Source organism: Centropristis striata, chromosome 18 (genome assembly GCF_030273125.1).
Source record: "Centropristis striata isolate RG_2023a ecotype Rhode Island chromosome 18, C.striata_1.0, whole genome shotgun sequence".
Classification (NCBI taxonomy): Eukaryota; Metazoa; Chordata; class Actinopteri; order Perciformes; family Serranidae; genus Centropristis; species Centropristis striata.
Genome location: NC_081534.1, coordinates 30,081,926 through 30,103,611, shown reverse-complemented (window position 1 = coordinate 30,103,611; position 21,686 = coordinate 30,081,926). Strand labels below are relative to the sequence as shown.

The window sequence follows — 21,686 nt, the reverse complement described above, 5'->3', positions numbered from 1 at the left end:
TGGAAGAAGTATTTTGATCGTTGACTTAAGTAAGTAGAAATACCACAGTCTTTGTACTCATATATTCATGCACTCATAACTTTTCAATTGTATCTTATATCAAATGTAATAACAACATCAAGCCCAAACCTCTTAAAGCTACTACGAGTGCAATTGTGGGAGAAATATAGTGAAAATAAATATGTAAATATTAATGGAATACGATTTTAGGGAGAGAAATACTGAAATCAGCATATAAAATACTTAACTGGTGTGTTTAGACCTTTAGAAGAGTATTCATCTTCATTGTTTAATGATGTGATACATGTTTTTTGGTCAGGTATTTAATAATATACTATATTAATATCTTGATAAATGCATTAGTTACATCTCAATGCTGTAGCTTGTCCTGTAAAGTAATTTAAATTGCGAAAAATATGTCTAAAATCATTTTTTTTAACATATTAATATGCTGGTGAAATGTTTTCTAGATATGAAATAAGAATTTGCAAAGCTGACAGATAAATGTACAGCAGTCAAAAGTAAAAGCTAGAAAACGTAGTAAAAGCATAAGGTGTAAGTACCTTGAATTCTTGCATAATTTCCTCATTTTCCCCACTTGTTACTGCAGCATGTTGATACAGTTCATTGTCGTCACTTTATTTTGTAGACAAACTCTCCCAACTTCCGATAGTTTGTCACACACACTCTTTTTAACTTGACAAATCTCCACTTCCGGTAGATCAGTTTCCAGTAAGGGGCGTTCCTAACTGCATCCTGTCTGTGACGTCTCACCGTCTTATTGGTTGAAGGCGGGGCATAGATAGACAGGAAATTATTTATTTAGAGTTTTGACAGGGAATAAACCAATAAAAAAAGATTCATTATTAATAAAATAATAAATTATTAATTTGAAAAAATAATGAAAAAATACAGGTATTTTAAAATTATGTTTACAAGTAAAAAATGATATATATATATAATAACAAATAATAATAATAATAATAATAATAATAATAATAATAGGAGCCCAACAGATGACATCACTGCACTAGTTTCCAGTCTGCACCAAACCTGAGTTTAAGATGTTTACTTTGTCTGGTGAAGCTGTTTTGAATTTAAAATCCCTTTTTTAAATTTTATTTATTTAATTTTGCCAATATATTCTATGCACACTTGGTTTAAGTATGTCTCCTTAATGTCTCTATCAATGTAGAAATTATTTATTATTATAAAGCAGCATAGCATATGCTAAGAATAACAACATTTCTAAAATTTCAGGAGAATTATTGCTATTAACAATAAATAATTATCAAGGAGAAATACCAAACATGTTGGTTGGAGCTTCTTCGTTGTTGTTTTTCTCTGTTTAAATCATCGTAAATGAAATCATTTAGGGTTTTGGATCGTTTGTCTTACAAAACAACCAATTTGCAGACATTTGAGCCCTTGGAAATACGTAATTTTTACTATTTTCTAAACTATTAGATGCTTATTTAAAACAACAGGCAGATCAATAGTAAAACGTTTTAAATATTTATTTCCTTGTGTATGAAATGCTCTACATAAGTAAACATTGTGCTGTTTTTTTTGTAATTAATAACTCACGGAGACACAGAACACACAGGTTTGGCTTCACACAGTTTTACTGTAGAAAATGTGATGCACAGTTGAACACTTTTTATTCCCAACAGACCTCCAACTCACCCTCATAACATTCAGTAAAACTCACGTCTCTGTGTGTACAGTCACACCTCATCCCTCTTTTAGAACCAGGAAGAACCTGTTCAACAACACTGACAATACATTGGTGCGCTGGTACGTTTCATACGGTACATGTCATAAGTGCACAAAAGTCTGAAAAACTATGAATCATTAGTGACAGAGGCGCTTTTAATCCACTACATAATAATTATTTGGCAAAGAGAACCAAGAAACCGAGAAGGCCAATCTGAAAGTCACACGGGAGGACATGTTAAAGGTTTGTATCGGTACAAAAAATAGATATATAAACAATATACAAATACAACAGAAACATCTAAATATCCGTCCCTGTGACCGCAGTGCGTATCATCTGTCACCAAGACTGAAGAAGGCAAATCAAAGAGACACGGAGGGTCCTGGAGGAGTCGGAGGCTCGCGGGGCCCTCAGGGGCCCTCAGGGGCCTCAGGGCCCTCAGGGGCCTCAGGGCTGGGCCTCGGCCTCAGGCTCGTCGTAGATGTAGCTGCCCACACCTCCAGTGTTCACACCTGAGAGAGGCAGAGAGCAGCTTTCACTTTAAAGGGTCACTTCACCCAAATAACAAGTCCATTAGTCATATATTACTAGATGAAATTGTCTTTTTTAATTTTATCTTTGAGTTTATTGTTATTCATTTATGTATCTTTTGGATTTTTTGTTGTTTTTCATTTATGTAAAGCACTTTGGTCAACCTTGGTTGTGTATAAGGTGCTCTAGAAATAAACGTGACCTTGAGCTTGATTCAAGAGAATTAATGCTTTTTGCTCTTACATTTTACTCATTGTAGCACAATCATGGCTAGAAATGGGAACAACTCAAACATGTGCAGAATAACACAGTTATAATGACAGAAATCATTGAAAAAGGAAATAATGCAAGTTGAATTTCACTGATAAATTATTTTTTTTTAATTGGAATAAAATGGAATTCATATATACAACACTTTTCCAAGTGCCCACAAGTGTCATGAATATTTAAGGAAAAAAATGTGTCTCCACATATTGTGCATATTGAAGTATTGTCATGTTTCCAGCCTCTCCTGTCCTCTCCCCTCTGCTCTGTGTAAACAGCCTCTCCTGTCCTCTCCCCTCAGCTCTGCGTAAACAGATTTTCAGTGAATATTTGTCACGTCTCCCTTCGTATCAGCAGAATCAATCATGTCTTCACAGTGTCTCTGAGGAGCAGAATTTAATGTTTTTAACAGGATCTAGTTAGTGCAAACAATTTATTTTTGGTGACGTTTTAAATGAGACATGTAGAATAAAGTGATTCTGACAGAAATATAACAATTTAAAGCTCCGTCTTGGTCACTTTTTTTTTTTAATGAAGAGTGACGTAACCTTTGTTCAAGGACTGTCAGAAAGTTCAAATTCTAATAATGATAATGCCTTTTTTCTGGTTTCTTTCTATGATAAATGATGCATTTTGGGCAATTTTCAAAATAAAACTTTTTCACCCAGTGGGGTTCAGAGGGTTAATATATATGTGAATTTTGTTGGTGTATTCAAACGCACACCTTCAGTTTGGTAAAGAATCGTGAATTTACTGTTTTTACAAAGAGGCTCATGTACATAGAAAGGTGCAGAATGTGTGCATTTGATCTTAAATACGATCCTGTAGGAATAACAGTATTTGTTGTCTTATTTGTGCTCCTGACTTCATACCTTTGGGCCCAAACAGCACAGCGTAGCACGGCTTGTGGCAGTACGGTTGTCCATCATGCTGCAAAAGAAAAAATCCTGTTAATTCCTCCTTGAGAGTAAAACCTTGAGAAACACGAGGAAACATCTGGGCGTGTCTCACCTCTGCGTGGCTGCCGGGAGCCAGAGTCTTACTGCAGCGCTCGCAGCGCAGACAGGGCCGGTGCCAGTTCTTCCCAAGAGACGACACCTTCTCAGCTGCACACACACACACATATGCACCACCATGGAGATAGTCACTATGGAAACCAGCTGCCTTAGTCACTCAGACACATTCCAGCACATAATATAGCACGTGTACAGTACAACACACCAACTGTGAGATAAGAAGACACCGATCTGCTCACCGAAATAAACCGTCTTGTTGCATCGGGGACAGATGTTGGGTCCTCCGGAGAACGAGGAGAAGCTCGCAGCTGAAAAAAAAAAATCACATAAAATTAGACACATAATCTCTCTGATCATCCTCGTACCTATTTTTATCTCCCTGTTTTTTTTAAACGTCTCCGTATGATCACTTTGCCTGAAATTGGCATGACATTTTCTTGTACTCACTCACCGGCCACTTTATTAGGTACACCTGTTCAACTGCTCGTTAATGCAGAAATCTACTCAGCCAATCACGAGGCAGCAGCTCAATGCATTTAGACATGTAGACACGGTGGAGACAAGCTGCTGAAGCATCAGCATGAGGAAAAAAGGGGATTTAAGAGACTTTGAACGTGTTATGGTTGTTGGTCTGAGTGTTTAACAAACTGCTGATCTAACAACCATCTCTAAGGTTTACAGAGAAAACATCCAGAGAGCCTTGATGCTTGTTGATGTCAGAGGTCAGAGGAGAACGGACAGACTAGACCAGAACCAAGGTCTGCAGAAGACCGTCTCTGAACACACAACACGTCCAACCTTGAAGCAGCAGAAGACCACAATGCCACTTTATTAGGTACACCTTGTAGCTAATAGTGTCTAGTGAGTTTATTTTCTCTTTCTGTGACTTTCAGGGCCGTCCTTCACAAGAAGGTCGTCAACTGAATTAGTTGGGTTATGTAACAGATCTGTAAAACTGAGTTTCTCCACAAAGAATCATGCAAAAAAAGAAACTATTTGTGCTCATGAGTTTCTTGGAAATCAGTCATGAAAAAATGTCTCATCAACTATAGAAATCTAAGACCAAAACAACCAATTAGTCCTCTCATCGACTAAGACTCATATCTTGTCATTCTGCATGTTTATACCACTTAAAAATGATTTCTTTATTTTAATTTTTTATGTATATATATATATTTTTTACTTTAGACTGAATGGATCAACATTTTAAAGCCAAAAAAACACACGAAAAAACGTAAAAATCTGCTAAATGTTGGTTAGAAATCTAACATACAACATCTTATATCTGATATAAAATGAGGTGAACATCTAGTTCTATATCTTTATACTAAATATATTTGACCTTATCTCTGGTTTTACTTGGCCGATCATCATCAAACAAAAACTGGCCTCATGGAGTTTAGAGTCAGAACTTTAGAGGGAAGCTGAGGGCAGGAAACACGCTGCTGAAGGTTTTATGTCGTGACGTCATAAAGAAGTAATGTATGAAAGCAGAACGCAGTTAAGATCAAATATAATAAGTATAAAAACATAGAACTAGATTTTATCCTCATTTTACCTCTTATATATTATATCTGTAACCAACACTTAAAATTCGTCACTGAACATGAATGTGTTCCGAAAGTATAATAAATCATTTTCAAAATCAGATTTTTAGGTTTTTAGGCTTTTTGTGTGTTTTTTGGCTTTAAAATGTTGATCCAGTAAGTCAAAGTGAAAAAAAAATATATAAAAAAATAGAATAAAATACTTAAAAAATGTACTTATAATAAGCTGTATATACATGCATAATAAAAAGTATATAAAAACAGATGAAACAGCAAAGGTTTATTAAACTAAACCTCCTTGCAGAGACGCTTCTCTTCTAGCAGATGTTGCAGATTTCTCTTCCCAACATATGACAGTTTTTCTATTTTTACTCCACATATTTCTCACCCTTCACTGGTCCCCGTGCGGGGGCTCTCTTCTCCTCTGGCTTGGCGTTGGTTTCCATGGAAACGGCAGCGGGAGCCTCGTTGACAGGGTTGTCGTACACGTAGGAGCCGGCTCCCCCGATGTTTACGCCTGAAACGCATTTATAGAGCTGACAGTGACTGAAGGTTTGTTTTAAAGTGTAAAAAATAACAATAATAATAATCATAACAATAAACGGCACCTTTTGGTCCAAAGAGGGCGGCGTAGCACGGCTTGTGGCAGTACGGCGTCCCGTCATGCTGCAGGACATAAAAACACAGTCGCTGCTCTGAGTGTCTCAGGTTTAGTTTAACACATTTTTCTATTCGGTCTGTTTGGATTCACATAATGCCACATTACAAATGACTTGTCTGCTCTGTTATTTCTTCCGTTATCTCGCATCAGAGGCCGTTCTGAGGTCTCTTTTCCTCCATTACGTGTTAAAATTCTCTCTGAAAGAAAGAAAAATGACACAAACGGTTTGATAACTGTTGTTTAACCCTTTGATGCACAACATGGGTCTAAAGTTTTTATGTATTATTTTATTTTTATTTTATTCTCTATCTCTACAACATATTAATTTCATCATTCAGTATTCCAGGTTTTCTTCAATCTACTTGTTTTTGATCATTATACATCTTAAATTTTTGTTTTAATTTCTTACTTTTTGAAATAAAACCTTTTTGTATCACTACCTTTCTAATGCACAACATGGGTCAAAAATGACCCATATTCATTTTCAATGTTATTTCATGTATGGCTTCTTTGAAATTAATGTATTTTATCATTTATTGTTCCAAGCATTCAGTAAATATCTTGTTTTTGTTTAGCACAAATCGACTTTTTTTTTTTTTTTACAAAATGATCTGTTGTAATCAAAAACAAGGTATTCAAAAAATACTTGGACTATTCAATCATAAAATGAATTGATTTCTAAAGAAAGAGCAAAGAAACACACAGCCAGACTGAAATAACATGGGGAATGAATTTTTGAGCCATGTTGTGCATTAGAAAAGGTGTCCATATGTTGTGCATCAAAGGGTTAAAGGCGCAATGTGTAAGATCTGGACAGAATTACTGTTTAGAATAAAAAACCTTATGTGAAGAAGTGACAGTTGTGACGTTATGTCAAAGATGTCTCTGTCTTATGTTGCAGAGATATCTACTGTAATTAGCATGTTTAGCTTCAGCCCATCCTGTAGTCATGCAACAAGATCCATTTTACAGTTTGTCTCCTGCACGGACCACTGCTTTGATTTTGTGTCCATTGGCGAAGCTTAAAAACTTCACCTAGATACTTATAACTTGGTGCCAAGTCATTTGAATATATGGAAAAAAGGATTCAAAAGTTATTGCATTCTGTTTTATTTACGTCCAATCCAAGGTTATAATAGTTTTGGGTTTTTCATTAGTTTTAGTTTTAGTTTTGTCATGTTTGGTGCGAGATTCAAAGAGGTCATAATAAATTTTGCCTTTATTTCCTTTGCCTTATCCATCTCAGCCCTAATAAGGTTATTAACTCTTACAGTTCCGGGTGTTTTTTTTATTTTGGTTGGAGTGTAGACATCCCAGTCTCAGTAAACATATTCACCATGTGTTTCTGCATGTTCACAAACCAGCAGCTATTTGGTCGGAGCTAAATAAATACAATTCATATCAACCAAAAAGGATTATCCAGCATCGCCCCTGTATGTATTCTGCTGGATTATCAGCGCCGCCCCCCAAAAAATGTGATTTGTAATATCATGGCCGAATTTAAGACTTTCACTTGCACACAGTGAAAGCAGTGAGCGTTACCTCGGCAACACGTTTAATAACTGGACGATTTATGCTATCCGAAAAATTTCTGTTTTCTGAAAGCAGAGAAGTTGCTCTTTACAGCCAGTATGGTGTCATCTATCTATCTATAAAAGCAAGAAGCATCTGTGTGTGTGTGTGTGTGTGTGTGTGTGTGTGTGTCTAGTTCATATCTCTCTGACCGTTAGTCAGACTGACCTCAGATTTCGTATGTGGCTTGTGCATGGCACGAAGGTGTGCATCCTCGATTTTTATATTTTTTCAAAATAACATTATTTACGTAGGACGTGTTGCGCCATTGCACTGTTTCCGATCGGACGCCTTTTAGGGGAGCTCCGCCCCTTTTAGTGGAGCTCCGCCCCATTGTGTGATAGGCCTACACCTGGTCAGCAACACAATTCACTCTGGATTTCCACCCTGACTCATCTCATCTGTAAGTCTATTTAGCCTACCTATCTTTAGGAGTTTTAAAGTGTGCAACAAGGTTTGATTTTCCAATAATATTCAAATATTTTCCAGCGAATATCAATGTTCAGTGTGTATGTGCTGGATGGTGTGGTACCTTATGAAAAGTAAGTGTTTTATGGAGTTGCAGACGTTGTAGTGGTCTGCATGTAATGTGCAAATTCTGTTATTCATGATTAGCATGCTAAGCAGAGATTTAGCTTTATTCACTTCTTATGTAACATTACTATGTAATTCAGGGATGACATTCATGTTACTTAGCGTTGATATGAGATACTTACATGCAATATAGTATATCAGCTAATTGGGTTCATGTTAATGTACTTTTAGTGCAGCATACTGCGTAATGTGCTATCTCACGATTAGCATGCTAACGAATACATACTTCCTACGGGCACTGCACTAGTTACGGTAATTTAACTCCACAATTTAATTCCACAAAGCAGGAATACACACACTCAGCGGTGGAGAAATAGAAACACTGGATTACGTATGAAAAAAGTTGACAAAGACGAAAACTAAGGACATTTTCACTACAATTTTAGTTTCGTTTTTTAACCACACAATACAGTTTCAGTTAGTTATTGTAGATTTTGTATAAAAACTCTCGTTTTAATTTTTATTTCAGTTAATGAAAGTGTTTTTTTCTATTCTAGTTTTCGTTATTTCGTTAGTTTTCGTTTCCAAACCCCTTTGAATCAGTGCTGTAGTGATGACACATTATTATTGCCTTCGGTTAGTCATATTGCACACGATGTTGCTTTCATGTGGACACAGAAACAAAAAAAGAGAAGCTCCCGAGATGAATCAGCTGTTCATGGTGACTCAGGCTTTCACTTGTTGCCTTTGACCACAAATATTGGGACCCAGAGAGGAAGCAGATGTGGTTTCTCCGCGGTTAGACTCAGTGACATTAACAGACTTCCTCCCGCGGTTAGAAAGTCAATAGAGAAACGGGAAAGTCTGACCACAATGAAACCCTGAACTTCCTGTTGGCGTTATCTTCTCTTTATTCAGAGGCCAAGTTATGTTTTTGGCTTGGTTTCAATGATTAATTACACTTCTTCCCCTTCTGTTGTGATCTATTTCTGCTGCTCTGTCCTGAGTCAGACTTTAAAATGAGAATCATGGACCGGAAATTATGTTTGGTGACACATAAGTTTGGGAATAACATGTAAACTTTAAACATATTACAATTTCTCTTAGCCCGAATACGCACTTTCACTCTCGTTTTATCTCTTGCTCTTTCAAAAAAACACTTTCTGCCTACACACTTCAAGATTTGGTAACACTTTACAATAACCATCATTTATAAATGGTAAACAGATAGTTTATTAATGTTAAATCATCATTTATAAACCGTATATAGGCCATTTAGAATGGTAAATAGATCATTTATTAATGTTTAATCATCATTTATAAACCGTATATAGGCCATTTAGAATGGTAAATGCATAATTTATTAATGTTTGACTAATTAAATAATTTATAAATGGCAAATAGATGATATATTAATGTAAGTTACTTTACCATTAACAAACAATACATTTATAATTAATAATTTATTAATTTTAGTTGCACTCATTATAACATTTTTAACACCTTATTAATGATTTTGAAATGATTCATACACCTTTAAGAAATCAGTTGAAAACATTTAACGATTAAAAAAAAAAAACATATGAAAATAATATTTTGAGAAAAAAGTTTACTTGATTAAAGTGGTGAATCTGCAAGAAAAAAATTGCTTTTTTCCCACTTTTTTCTCATAAATCTGCGACTTTTTTCGCACAGATTTGCCACTTTAAATCTCTTAAATCTGCGACTTTTTTTCTTGTAGATTTGCCACTTTAATCTAGTAAATTTGCAACTTTTTTCTCGAAATATTACCTGAAGTTACCAAATATAGTTCTTTGCCCGATGGATTAAATTAGACTCTTATAAGCTATTTTTCCATTGCTTTTATTATACTTGTCCAAAAAAATGTACCTTTAGTTGTAACAGGCATTAAAATGAACAAGGAACTGAAGAAAAAAGGTGGTCTAATATTTTTTTCCATGACTGTATTTAGAAAAATATTTTCTTTTTTCTGTGTTTTTTTGCACTTTTAAGCAATTTATTTTATTTGTATGGACATAAAACCATATGTCAGAGTTGTATTGATGTTTAGCATATTGAAATGCTCCAAAAAATGGCACCAATGCATGTAAACATGTAAATATCTGCTCTGGCGGACTCGTTCTAGGTGATAAAGGGTTAAAGCATCATCGTACCTCAGCGTGGCCTCCGGGGTTCAGCGTCTTGTTGCAGCGCTCACATTTCAGACAGAACTTGTGCCAGTCTTTCCCCAAAGACGACACCTTCTCCGCTGCAGAAGAGACAGAAATTATGAATTTATATCAACCTGTAAAACAGCGTTGCATGCTCATGTTTTATGTTTTTCATTTAAGGGACTTTGAGAGCCGAGATAAAGATGCAGGTGAGATGAGGAGGTAGAGACAAGTAGACAAGTAAATAACTCAAATCTGAGAATAAATGCACCGAAGAAGGAAATGAAGATGCAATCATAGGAGCAACATCCGGAGGAGTCAGAGGTGTGTAAACAGAAATGTTCCAGAACATTATCACATCCGTGCCAAAAATACTTACAGGGAACCAGTGAAAAAAGCGGTATGCTGTTATATTCTAGGTTGAATATTAAAAGGGAGAATTGCATCTGTGAAACGCTGTATCTTGGAACAAACTGTAGACAAAGAAGAATCTGCTTCCCAAATAGGTGTACAGCAATCAGGGGAAAATTAGAAATGCTTAATTTGTATACAACATCCTGTTGGTTCTGGATTAAACTTCCATTCCATTGCTGATGTTATATATCTGCATTATATTTTCAAACAATCCGTTTTAAATATATTGTTAATATCATGCTTTTTTGCTGCAGTACATTTATTTGATAACTTCAGTTACAGTTTAATAGTGCACAATTTAATCAACAAACTCAGGTATTATTGTTGTTTAACCCTTTGAAAAGTATGTTTTCTTTAAAATAGTTTTTCGTAGAAACTGTAAAACAAGAATTATTGTTGGAATTTGACTTTTCCGGCAGTCCTTGACCAGATTATAGATTATGATCCATGTCGATTAGAAAAGGTAACCAAAACTAAGCTTAAAATGTTGATATTTCAGTATAATTATACATGTAAATGATATGTAAATGATATTTTGATGTTTACACAGAGCAGAGAGGAGAGGACAGGAGAGGCTGTTTACATAGAGCTGAGAGGAGAGGACATACTTAAATATGTTTAGCATGTGGAGACCAAACTTTTTATTTTCTAATTTTCATGGCACTTGAAAAGTGTTGCATACATAGTTTCTATTTCATTCCAATTAGAAAAAGAAATTATATCGAAAAATTCAATTTATCGTGATTTCTGTCATTCTGCACAAAGACATGTTTGAGTTGTTCCCATTTCTAGCCATGATTATGCTGATTCCATAGAGCTGTACTTCTGGTGCTTTCAGTAAAGTTTGATGCTGATAGGTTTGTATTTTTAGAAAGGACAGAAGGACAGACAGAGAGATAGAGGGAGAGAGAGAGAGAGAGAGAGAGAGAGAGAGAGAGAGAGAGATAGATAGAGGGAGAGAGACAGAGGGAGAGAGAGAGAAAGGGAGGGTCACCATCAGTCCCAGAATATCCATCCGACACACTGAGTCCCTGATAAAACATGACACTTCCTGTTTAGACTCTCCGGCCAGCCTGTCACACTGACATGTGACAGTAAGTCACCTTGGCAAACAGCGAGCACTTTGCATTGATGCTGGTGGGCGTGTGTGTGTGTGTGTGTGTGTGTGTTCTTATCATGCCATAACTTATGCTATGAACCCTAACAAACAGCTGACCCAATACAGTTTAACCCTTAATAGGACACTCATTGAAATACTTGCAAATTCCAAATTTCAACCCTAGAGAATATTGGAGGATATTACATACAGCCAGAATGTGTAAAAAAAACAACATACGGACCCAGGGGAGGGGGGTCATATTTTGAGAAAAAAGTTTACGAGATTAAAGCGGCAAATCTACAAGAAAAAAATATGCAGATTTATGAGATTTAAAGTGGCAAATCTGCTCAAAAAAAGTAACAGATTTACGAGAAAAAAGTGGGAAAAAATAAACTTTTTTCTCCCAGATTCACCACATTAAATCTCATTAATCTGTGCATTTTTTTCTTGTAGATTTGCCACTTTAATCTCGTAAACTTTTTCTGAAAATATGACCCCCCTCCCCTGGGCCCCTATGTATTTTTTTTACACATTCTGGCAGTATGTAATATCCTCCAATATTCTCTAGGGTTGAAATTTGGAATTTGCAAGTATTTCAATGAGTGTCCTATTAAGGGTTAAAGTGAATCTGGGAGAAAAAAGTTGCTTTTCCCCCACTTTTTTCTCGTAAATCTGCAACTTTTTTCGCACAAATTTGCCACTTTAAATCTCTTAAATCTGCAACTTTTTTTCTTGTAGATTTGCCACTTTAATCCAGTAAATTTGCAACTTTTTTCTCAAAATATTACCTCCCCACGGGTTTGTATTTTTATTTTTATTCATACTTGGCCCTAATATGCCATCATAGTCAAGTTCTCCTGGTACAAGTCATTGAAGAATAACTCTGTTTGTACGACTGTTTCTTGCAGATTTTTTTTCTAAATTTTTAATTTTTACATTAGAGGTCGAGGTCAATGAAGTTATTATTATTATATTATTAGCTGGAAGAAATCCATGTGGTTCTACGACCAAACAGAGAGACATGGGGACCTCATTTAGATATCCACTGAAGTTATCAAATATAGTTTTTTCGCCCGATAAAGGGTTAATAGAACATATTACAGTTGCAATCTTGAGATTTTAAGATGAAAGTTTCCTCCTTTTCCTGGCTTGTTTTCCTCTTTTTTGTGACTTTTCTTTTTCCATTTTAAACCATTTTGCTGAATGAATAAAATCCTGGATATGAAATGAATACAAATTATGAATCACACCAAAAAGACTTGATGGATGGTGACATGCTTGAAGCTCAAAATCCCAAAATAGACAAAGAAAAAGCAGACAATAGATTCCCCGTGCAGCAGCTCACACTGCCACAGAAGCAGATTTTTTTCTTTGTAAATTTACTGCAGAGTTTCAGGAAAGTGGGAAAGAAAAGGAACAGCATGTTTGGTTGCAGCTGCAGGGCGGGGTTGCTCCTTCCGCTGCTGTTCTCCAGAGATATGAAGATGAAAGAACAAAAGAAAATCGATCCGTGTCACGCACGAGCAATCAATAAATTATTTATAATGCCAGACGGTGTTCCTCCAAAATGAAAAAGAAGCTGGAAACTAATACATGGGCTATAAAGTCACACCTGAGCAAGATTATATCAACCTTTTTATCTCATTTAAAACCAGAAAACTGCTAAAAGAAGAGTAAAAAAGGCATTTAAAGCTTGTATTGTTACGTGTCCAAAGGGTAAAAAATGACCGCTTTTCACTAAACCCCTTAAATAAAGCAGATTAATTGAATTTTAAAACCCAAATCTATATTTTGCATGAAGAAACAACCTGTCAGTCATCACAAGTTTGTGAATATTGAGGTTTTCCCTCTTAACAGTGCAGAAAAGCTGGATTAAATCAGTGTAATCCACTCGTTTTTGTCATAACTGATTTACTGTTTTACTAAAGTAGGGGTTTATTTTTTGCTATTTTTATTGCTAAAGGTACTGCACTGGTGTAAACATATTTTTTATAGCAAGCATGCATGTGCACGTGCATGCATGCATGCATGCATCGTTTTTTATGGTTTTTGTGGTATGAAAATGATTTAATAGCTGCAAAAATGACTCCCAAGACAAGATTTGCACCCAGTTGGTGAACAGCTTTTATGGAAATATGAACAAATGTAATCTTATGTTGGGATCCTTCCAGGAAAAATCATCAAATTTATAGTTCAAAAAAGATTATTTCGGGGCTTTCCTCTGCTGTTAAACTTAGTGGTGGGTCATTTTTGACCCCGAAGACAACACAAGGGTTAAAGGTGGAGTTAAATGTAAAGTGATTTGTCGTAAGCTGTCAGATAAGATATACAGTTTAGGGCTGAAGCAAACAGGAGAGTGAATGGCTCCCTGTAATCTTATCCAAAGATAGTGAACCAATTATAGCTCAGTCTGCACCGCGTCAAACCAGTTTTAGGCCCGGACGCTCCGTCTGAGGCTTTAACTTTCATTTTATATTCATAGAGGCTAACTGAGGAAGTGCAGAGCAGAATTCAGATGATTATTAGATCAGGATGTCGTCTGTTGGAAGCACAGACTGACTGTTCCACCAGTGACTTAATAACTGATGCTTTGTTGCATTAAAGTTTTATTTGCTTGGGTTTTTATCTGTAAAACATGTTGTAACCCTGCAGGCTGCTCTGACTCGCTGCTCACAGTTAAAGATAGAAAAAGTACTGCATTATAATCTGTAGATAGACAATTTATGAGCCAGGAGGTTCAGGTTATTAGAACCCGTATTGGTGTTTTTTGTGAGGCTGCAACTTCTAGAAGCTTCAGTAATTATGATGTGAGGGAAAGAGGAAGTGAGGTTAGGTTTGGCAAAGTATAAACACAGAGAATCCATTTAGCTCAGGGGTCTCAAACTCAAATTACCTGGGGGCCGCTGGAGGCAGTATCAAAATGACCAAAAAAAGACACAAAATAAAAAAAAAAAAGACACAAAATGACCAAAAAAGACACAAAATGACCAAAACAGACACAAAATGACCCTAAAAAGACACAAAATGACCAAAAAAATACACAAAATTACTTAAAAAAGACACAAAATTATTTTATTAAGGCACAAAATTACCAAAAAAAAGACACAGAATTACCAAAAAAGACACAGAATTACCAAAAAAAGACACAAAACTAAAAAAAGACACATTTTTTTTAAAAGACACAAAATAATTTTAAAAAAGACACAAAATTACCAAAAAGACACAAAAATAATAAAAAAGTAATTAAAAGGACCTTCCACACACAACACGGTAAAGTGCCATTCATATAAAACTCACATTAAACACAAAATATCATCACGAGAATTTTTAAGATTATTTCTTCGGCATTTTCAGCTTTTTTTTATTAGCCAGTGACAGAGCGGGAGGTCTGGCCGGATTCAAACCCGAGTCCACTGTGGAAAATAGTCAGCCTTAAGCCCTTTACATACTCCAAGAACAGAGAAATTTGTTCTTGTTCTCTAGGCGGCAATAACAAGAAAAAAGTTCTTTTTGGAGAGTACATTTCATTCTTCACGAAAAACTCCACTGCAGAACTCGTGGTTCTCACAGGGCCCTCCCACTGCAGCACACTTTGTCTCATTCAAAGTCAAATTTTTGACGAGTCAAACAATAGTTCTTGGACACAACACAAGAACAAAGTTCTGTCCAGATGATGTGCCAAGAACAAATAAATGTGTTCTCTCTCCCAGGGCTGCAAGAACAAAGTGACATCATTCTGTTCTTGCAGCCCTGTGAGAGAGAGAGAGAGAACACATTTCTCTGTTCTCTGAACAAAATGTGGCCAATATCAGACTCCAGTGAACTGCTCACGGTCCTGTACTGACCTGCATTACACTAAAAGTTTGGGATCACTTAGAAATGTCTTTACTTTAGAAAGAAAAGTACCGTATACATTGTTAATGGTGGTAAATGACTATTAAAGCTGGAAAACAGCTGATTTTCCTATGAAATATCTATTATATGTTGTCCTGTGTTCCAGTGGCACATTAAGTGGATCATTAAAACACCTGAGCATTATGTTAGTGGAACGGAGTTAATGAGTTCATAAGAAATTTTATTCCACTTGCCATATAACAACGCATCTCTCAACAACCATGGTAATTGAACGCAGCACCCCTGTGGTTTAGGGTGGGGAACCCCGGGGGGCAGCTACAGTCGGACCTTCGTAGCTCCCTGGTAGCTCCGTCATTTTTTATATTAATTGCTTTAATGGAATGCAAATGGGTGGTTTGAGTTGTGTTTGTTTGAACATTTAGCTTCTAGCTAGGTCATGAATTGAATCATCACAGGACATATTTGGTTCAGTAATCCGATTCCACATCATTTGTTCTGTTCACACTTAAACCTACAGTTTGGACATAGCCATAGAGGCACCAATATTAAATTTAAAGAGTTTAATAACCAGCTAAAAGTCCCTTATTGTTGCTTTAAATGACTAAAGAAATGTACAACCTGTTGTGTCAACTTTCAGGTAATTATAACCAGAATAACTCAAGCTTGACTATAGAGGCTAATTTTCATGACTTTAAAACATGGACCAAATAAAGCAAAGATCACATCAACTCACAATATAAAAAAAATATATAAATATATTGCAGGTCCTCAAATTCCAGCTAGGTCATATATTTATCTCAAGAAATGTATATGATGGAAATAGTTACAAATTACTACTTAAAAAAATGTTTTCAATGCTGAAAAATTAATTTTTCACCATGTGGCCCCCACCTTGATATGAAAGTTTAATGTGAGTTTTATATGAATGGCACTTTACCGTGTTGTGTGTGGAAGGTCCCTTTAATTACTTTTTTTGGTAATTTTGTGTCTTTTTTTAAATAATTCTGTGTCTTTTTAATAATTTTGTGTCTTTTTTGGTAATTATGTCTTTTTTTGTCATTTTGTGTCTTTTTTAAGTAATTTAGGTTTTTTTCTGTCATTTTGTGTCTTTTTTTTGTCATTTTGTGTCTTTTTTTGGTCATTGTGATACTGCCTCCAGTGGCCCCCAAGTAATTTGAGTCTGAGACCCCTGATTTAAAGTGTTTAATAACCAGCTAAAATCCCTTATTGTTGCTTTAAATTACTAAAGAAATGTACAACCTGTTGTGTCAACTTTCAGGTAATTATAACCAGAATACCTCAAGCTTGACTCACAATATTAAAAATATGTATAAATATATAACAGGTCCTCAAATTCCAGCCAAGTCATATATTTTACCTCAAGAAATTTATATTTTCCGATTCTTGATCAGTCGGTTTTTGCCACTTACAAAGTGACAATTATGTCTAAATGACGGAAATACTTACAAATTACTACTTAAATTTTTTTTCAATGCTGAAATATTAATTTTTCATCATGTGATGTCATCACAATAAGACCCAGCCCCACCTTTAATAAACCCATTTCTTTAAAAATAACTCAGTCATGAATTAAGTTATCACAGGACATATTTTGTACAGTAATCTTATTCTAGGCGATTTATGCTGTTTACACTGTTATAAAACATTCTGAGCCACTTAAACATGCAGTCTATAGAGTTTAATACCCAGCTAAAAGTCCCTTATTGTTGCTTTAAATGACTAAAGAAATGTACAACCTGTTGTGTGAACTTTCAGGTAATTATAACCAGAATAACTCAAGCTTGTCTCAAAATATAAAAAAAAATATATAAATATATTACAGGTCCTCAAATTCCATCCAAGTAATATATTTTATCTCAAGAAATTCATATTTTTGCCACTTACAAAGTGACAATTATGTCTAAATGACGGAAATACTTACAAATTACTGCATTAAATTGTTTTTTCAATGGTGGAATATTAATTTTGCACCATGTGATTTTGAAGTTCATGACATGGGCGTGTTAGCACCATATTAATGTCATCACCATATGACCCAGCCCCACCTTTAATAAACCCACTGCTTTAAAAATAACTCAGTCATGAATTAAATCATCACAGGACATATTTGGTACAGTAATCTGATTCCAGGTGATTTGTGCTGCTCACACTGTTATAAAACCAATATTACATTTAAAGTGTTTGATATCCAGCTAAAAGTCCATATGACCCAGCCCTACTTTTAAAAAAACATTTGCTTTAAAAAGAATAATTTATAAAAGACAGTCACTAATTAAGTCATCACATACTATGTGTACAGTATTCTCGGATGCTTCTATAGAAAGTTGTTAAATGTTATTTAATTAAATTTATGAAATATCATAAAATACGATTTTTTTTTTTTTTTTTTACAAAAGGACAACCCATTGTTTTGTCAATGATACACGTCACTTCAGCCCCTCTATAAACTCTGCATAATAAAATAAATACAGTTTCATTAAAAACAAAAGCAGAGACATTAAGCATGATAAGATGTGCAGAATTAGAGGATATTGGGTGGAAACACTCCCACCAGCAGTCAAAGCCTTAATTTAATTCCGCCTGTAAATAACCTCGACGACGGGCGGTTACCCAGGAAACATGAAACATGCACTCACCGAAATACACCGTCTTGTCGCATTTGGGACATTTTGACGCCATGATCCGTGTGAACAAAGAGCAGCAGTCGGTGCTTCGAGCTGCAGCTCCGGCGGCAGCAGACACACCTCAGAGGATGGAGAGAGACACACACACACACATCCTCTGTGGCGCTGCCTCATTAACATAACCACGCCCCCACGGTGACGTCATGCTGCTCCCATCCTCACAGAGACATAAGAAATATGTTCAGGAACGAATTTAAAATACTTTTTTAATGTATGAAACGTATTATTATTATTATTATTGTATATTTATACTTTATTTTTTATTATATATTATTATTATTATTATTATTATTATTTTATAACTATACTTTTTTATTATGTAATAACTATAATAATTATAATAGGCTAATAATGTTAATAAATATAATAATTATAATACATGTATATATTTGTATTATATGTGGGAGTGAGTATATATATATATATATATATATATATATATATATATATATATATATAAACACAGTGATATAATGATAATAATAATAATAATAATAATAATATATTATTATTAATATTATTATTATGTAACTGTTCTATTGTGAAAACCTCAAATTAAGCTTTATTAAATATGTATGTATGTATGTATGTATGTATGTATGTATGTATGTATATATATATATATATATATATATATATGAGTCTCTTTATTTTGCAACAAATAAAAAATACATACTTAAATTGTTTTAATATTTATGTATTATTATTATGACGATGATGATGGTGATTTTTATATTATGATTTGTATTTTATTTTATTGTCTATTATAACTATTCATAAAACAGTTAATATGCAGTAGTAATACAGATATATATATACTATATACAGTATATTATCTATAATTTTAAATAAAAATAAAAAAATAAAAATATCTCGACTGTTATTTAACATTTAGACTTCTCACATTTTTATTTTAAAATGTTTTTTGTTTTAAAAGTTTTACTGTAAAAACAAACAAACAGTAAGTTGCCTAATTTTAAATTCTACAGTAATGTGTTTATTTTTTTGTATTTTTTTTTTTTTTACCATTGTGCAATTGAATAATACTGTAATAAATAATTTATTATATCCTGTTATATTAATTTACAGATTTCAACTTCCCTTTTATGGTTAAAACTAATTTACTTTTTCATGGCACATACACTTATTGCAGAAAAAAACAAGAAAATAATACAGTAAATTCCTGCAAAATAACTTGTCTCTGTGTCGTTGCAGGTGCCTTTATTTTGGAAATGTGATTCATCCCAAATCGTAGCAGTGTTTGCTCCCATACATCCGTCTGTGTCGCCTTCCAGCTCTGTTTGTGTGGTTGTTAGGTTACGCTGCCGGACAGCACAGCTCTTCACCGGGAATGTTAAGTGATGCTCTGCAGCTCCCGGGAGAGCTGCTCCGTACATTCCTGGCACCGAGAGACAAGAAGAGCTGATGTTAGATGGCCTTCTGTGTGGAGCTAGGAATAAAAAGACATACAACATTAAGATGCTACATTCAATTACATTCAATTTTGACCCTCAAGTCGATTAAGGAAAAACTTCTCATGACCAACTCTTTAAGAGGGGAAAATTTAAGAAACCTCAAGAAGAGAGACGGAGGAGGGATCCTCATTTATCACCATATTTATTCACTGCAACATCCTGAAAAGCTGCAATGTGGAAACAGATTCAATCAATCATTTTCCTTTATTTAACCAGGTAAAAGAAACTCAGAGATTTAAAACCTCTTTTCCAAGAGTGACCTGGCCAAGACGGCAGCACAAAAGCAAAATGGTTACGCTAAAACACAAGACACAAATAAAATACAGTCACACACTACAAGAAAAAACGAGTGTTGGATTATATGATTACACAGTCCAATCACATGATCAAATTTGAGCTTGTTTCTCTGTCTTTTAAAACTGACTTGAATTTCCCCAGAACTACAAGGTGTGTCAATTTCATCACAAAAATTGAAACAAATGAGCAGTTTTCACACCTGCAGAGTGGAAGTTTTGGCTCCCTCTTCTGGCAGTGAGTGTAATTACACAAACACTGTAAACGAGTGTTTATGATGTATGCCTGCAGGTAATCTCTATGTATTTTCTTACTGTCGAAGGCTTTCTTTTTGTAATTTTAATCCATCCTCAAAGGCTCTGTTTTATCTGGAATGGATCTGACTTATAGAGCATTCAAAGAGTGCAATAAATTAATTAATTCATTCTCCTTAACCTCTTATCCACACTCGGGTCGCGGGGGGCTGGAGCCGATCCCAGCTGACATTGGGCGAGAGGTGAGGTACACCTGGACAGGTCACCAGAATATCACAGGGCTGACACATAGAGACAGACAATCACGCTCTCATTCACTCCTACGGGCAATTTAGAGTCACCAATTAAACCTAAGTGCATGTTTTTGGACTGTGGGGATTTTTTAGTATCATTTGACTAATGACTGTTAGTTTCACAGAGAGAGGGCAAAGATTCAAAATGCTCTGTCACCACAAATTCGGTGCTTGGTCTCAGGGATCTGTATGCATGGGCTCTATAGGCTCATAGATATGAAGGAGCCATGCAGGATCCAGGTTTTTATGCATGTAAGTCTAACTTTTTTTGGCTTTATGCACCACTGAGCAGCTTTAATAGAATCAAACAGGGCCTCACCTCCAACAGATGTACCCATTGGTCTTTATGCATCCATGGGTGTAACATGTAACTTGAGCATGCTAGCTAATGTTTTTAGCAGGAGTTATCGGTATTCAAAATTAACAGCTGACTCCCTAGAGCAGGGGTAAGCAACCTGTGGCTCTGGAGCCACATGTGGCTCTTTAGGCCCTCTGCAGTGGCTCCATGTGGCTGTTATTAAAAAAAATTATACGACGTGAATGGTTATTTCTGTTTTCCCTATAAACGGTGTAGAGAGGTGTGTCGTCAATGTCGTCAGATCCATCTCGCTCCTCCACAGTCCAAATATGTATCAGAAACAAGATGGCGACGAGTGTAACGCTGAACTCGAGGCTTCCAACGGGCCACAAACCAACGGGTGTTGCCACGGTGACTACGTCCATTATTTATACAGTCTATAGTTCAGGCCTAATGGATCTACACAATGCATGTTTCGGGAGTAAAACTGAATGTCACCATAACTGTTGTCTGTTGAAAAGAAAACTCCAGACTTACTTTTAATAGCTTGCTCCAGCCATCACAAATCATTTTGCCTCCCCCTTTTGTCTCTATGACGATCGGCTTTCTGTTTGCATTTTCTCTCCATGTTCACCTCAGTTGCTCTCAACTATCTGGACTGGAGCATCTTGTGAACAACTTTCCTTTCTATTGAGTCACTTGGGCCGACAAGTGCATGCTGTATTTTAAAATGAGATAAACACACATAAACAGATTCAGCAAAGATGGAAACAGAAGCAATTCTTTTTCCACATAGTGGGACTTGGTCTGGAGCCACCCGGGGCCTGGGAATGCACTAATCTTAAAATAAACACATCCAGATTGTGTCTCTATGTAGTTTTGGCACAGATATTAACAGTGACTGGATGTCTGGGTTGTATTTATGTTAAAGAAAGAAGTTTGAAAATCTTGACAAATTGCATGGATGCATAAAAAAGATGACTTTA

General features: G+C 35.3%; 1 protein-coding gene across 2 annotated transcripts; it reads right to left on the bottom strand.

Annotated features, from left to right (window-relative positions):
* Positions 1 to 1,607: 1,607 nt before the first annotated feature.
* On the bottom strand, positions 1,608 to 18,221 carry LOC131991695 (cysteine-rich protein 2-like). Of its 2 annotated transcripts, XM_059357196.1 has the most exons (8): positions 18,039 to 18,220; positions 10,017 to 10,111; positions 5,684 to 5,741; positions 5,464 to 5,592; positions 3,768 to 3,836; positions 3,524 to 3,618; positions 3,385 to 3,442; positions 1,608 to 2,229 (listed from the first exon to the last, which is right to left on the bottom strand). In XM_059357196.1, exons 1-8 carry the CDS (start codon positions 18,079 to 18,081, stop codon positions 2,165 to 2,167), a joined length of 612 nt encoding a protein of 203 aa, XP_059213179.1. In that variant the 5' UTR covers positions 18,082 to 18,220; the 3' UTR covers positions 1,608 to 2,164. The 2 variants fall into 2 exon arrangements, with proteins under 2 accessions (XP_059213179.1, XP_059213180.1); XM_059357197.1 differs by lacking the exon at positions 5,464 to 5,592 and having other exon boundaries at positions 18,039 to 18,221.
* Between the last annotated feature and the right edge of the window lie 3,465 nt (positions 18,222 to 21,686).

Coding starts and splice junctions, on each gene's coding strand:
- LOC131991695 (XM_059357196.1), bottom strand. CDS start 18,081: ATGGCGTCAAAATGTCCCAAATGCGACAAGACGGTGTATTTCG. Junction 5,593..5,683: donor CGCCCTCTTTGGACCAAAAG/GTGCCGTTTATT, acceptor AATGCGTTTCAG/GCGTAAACATCGGGGGAGCC. Junction 3,619..3,767: donor CAACAAGACGGTTTATTTCG/GTGAGCAGATCG, acceptor GTGTGTGTGCAG/CTGAGAAGGTGTCGTCTCTT.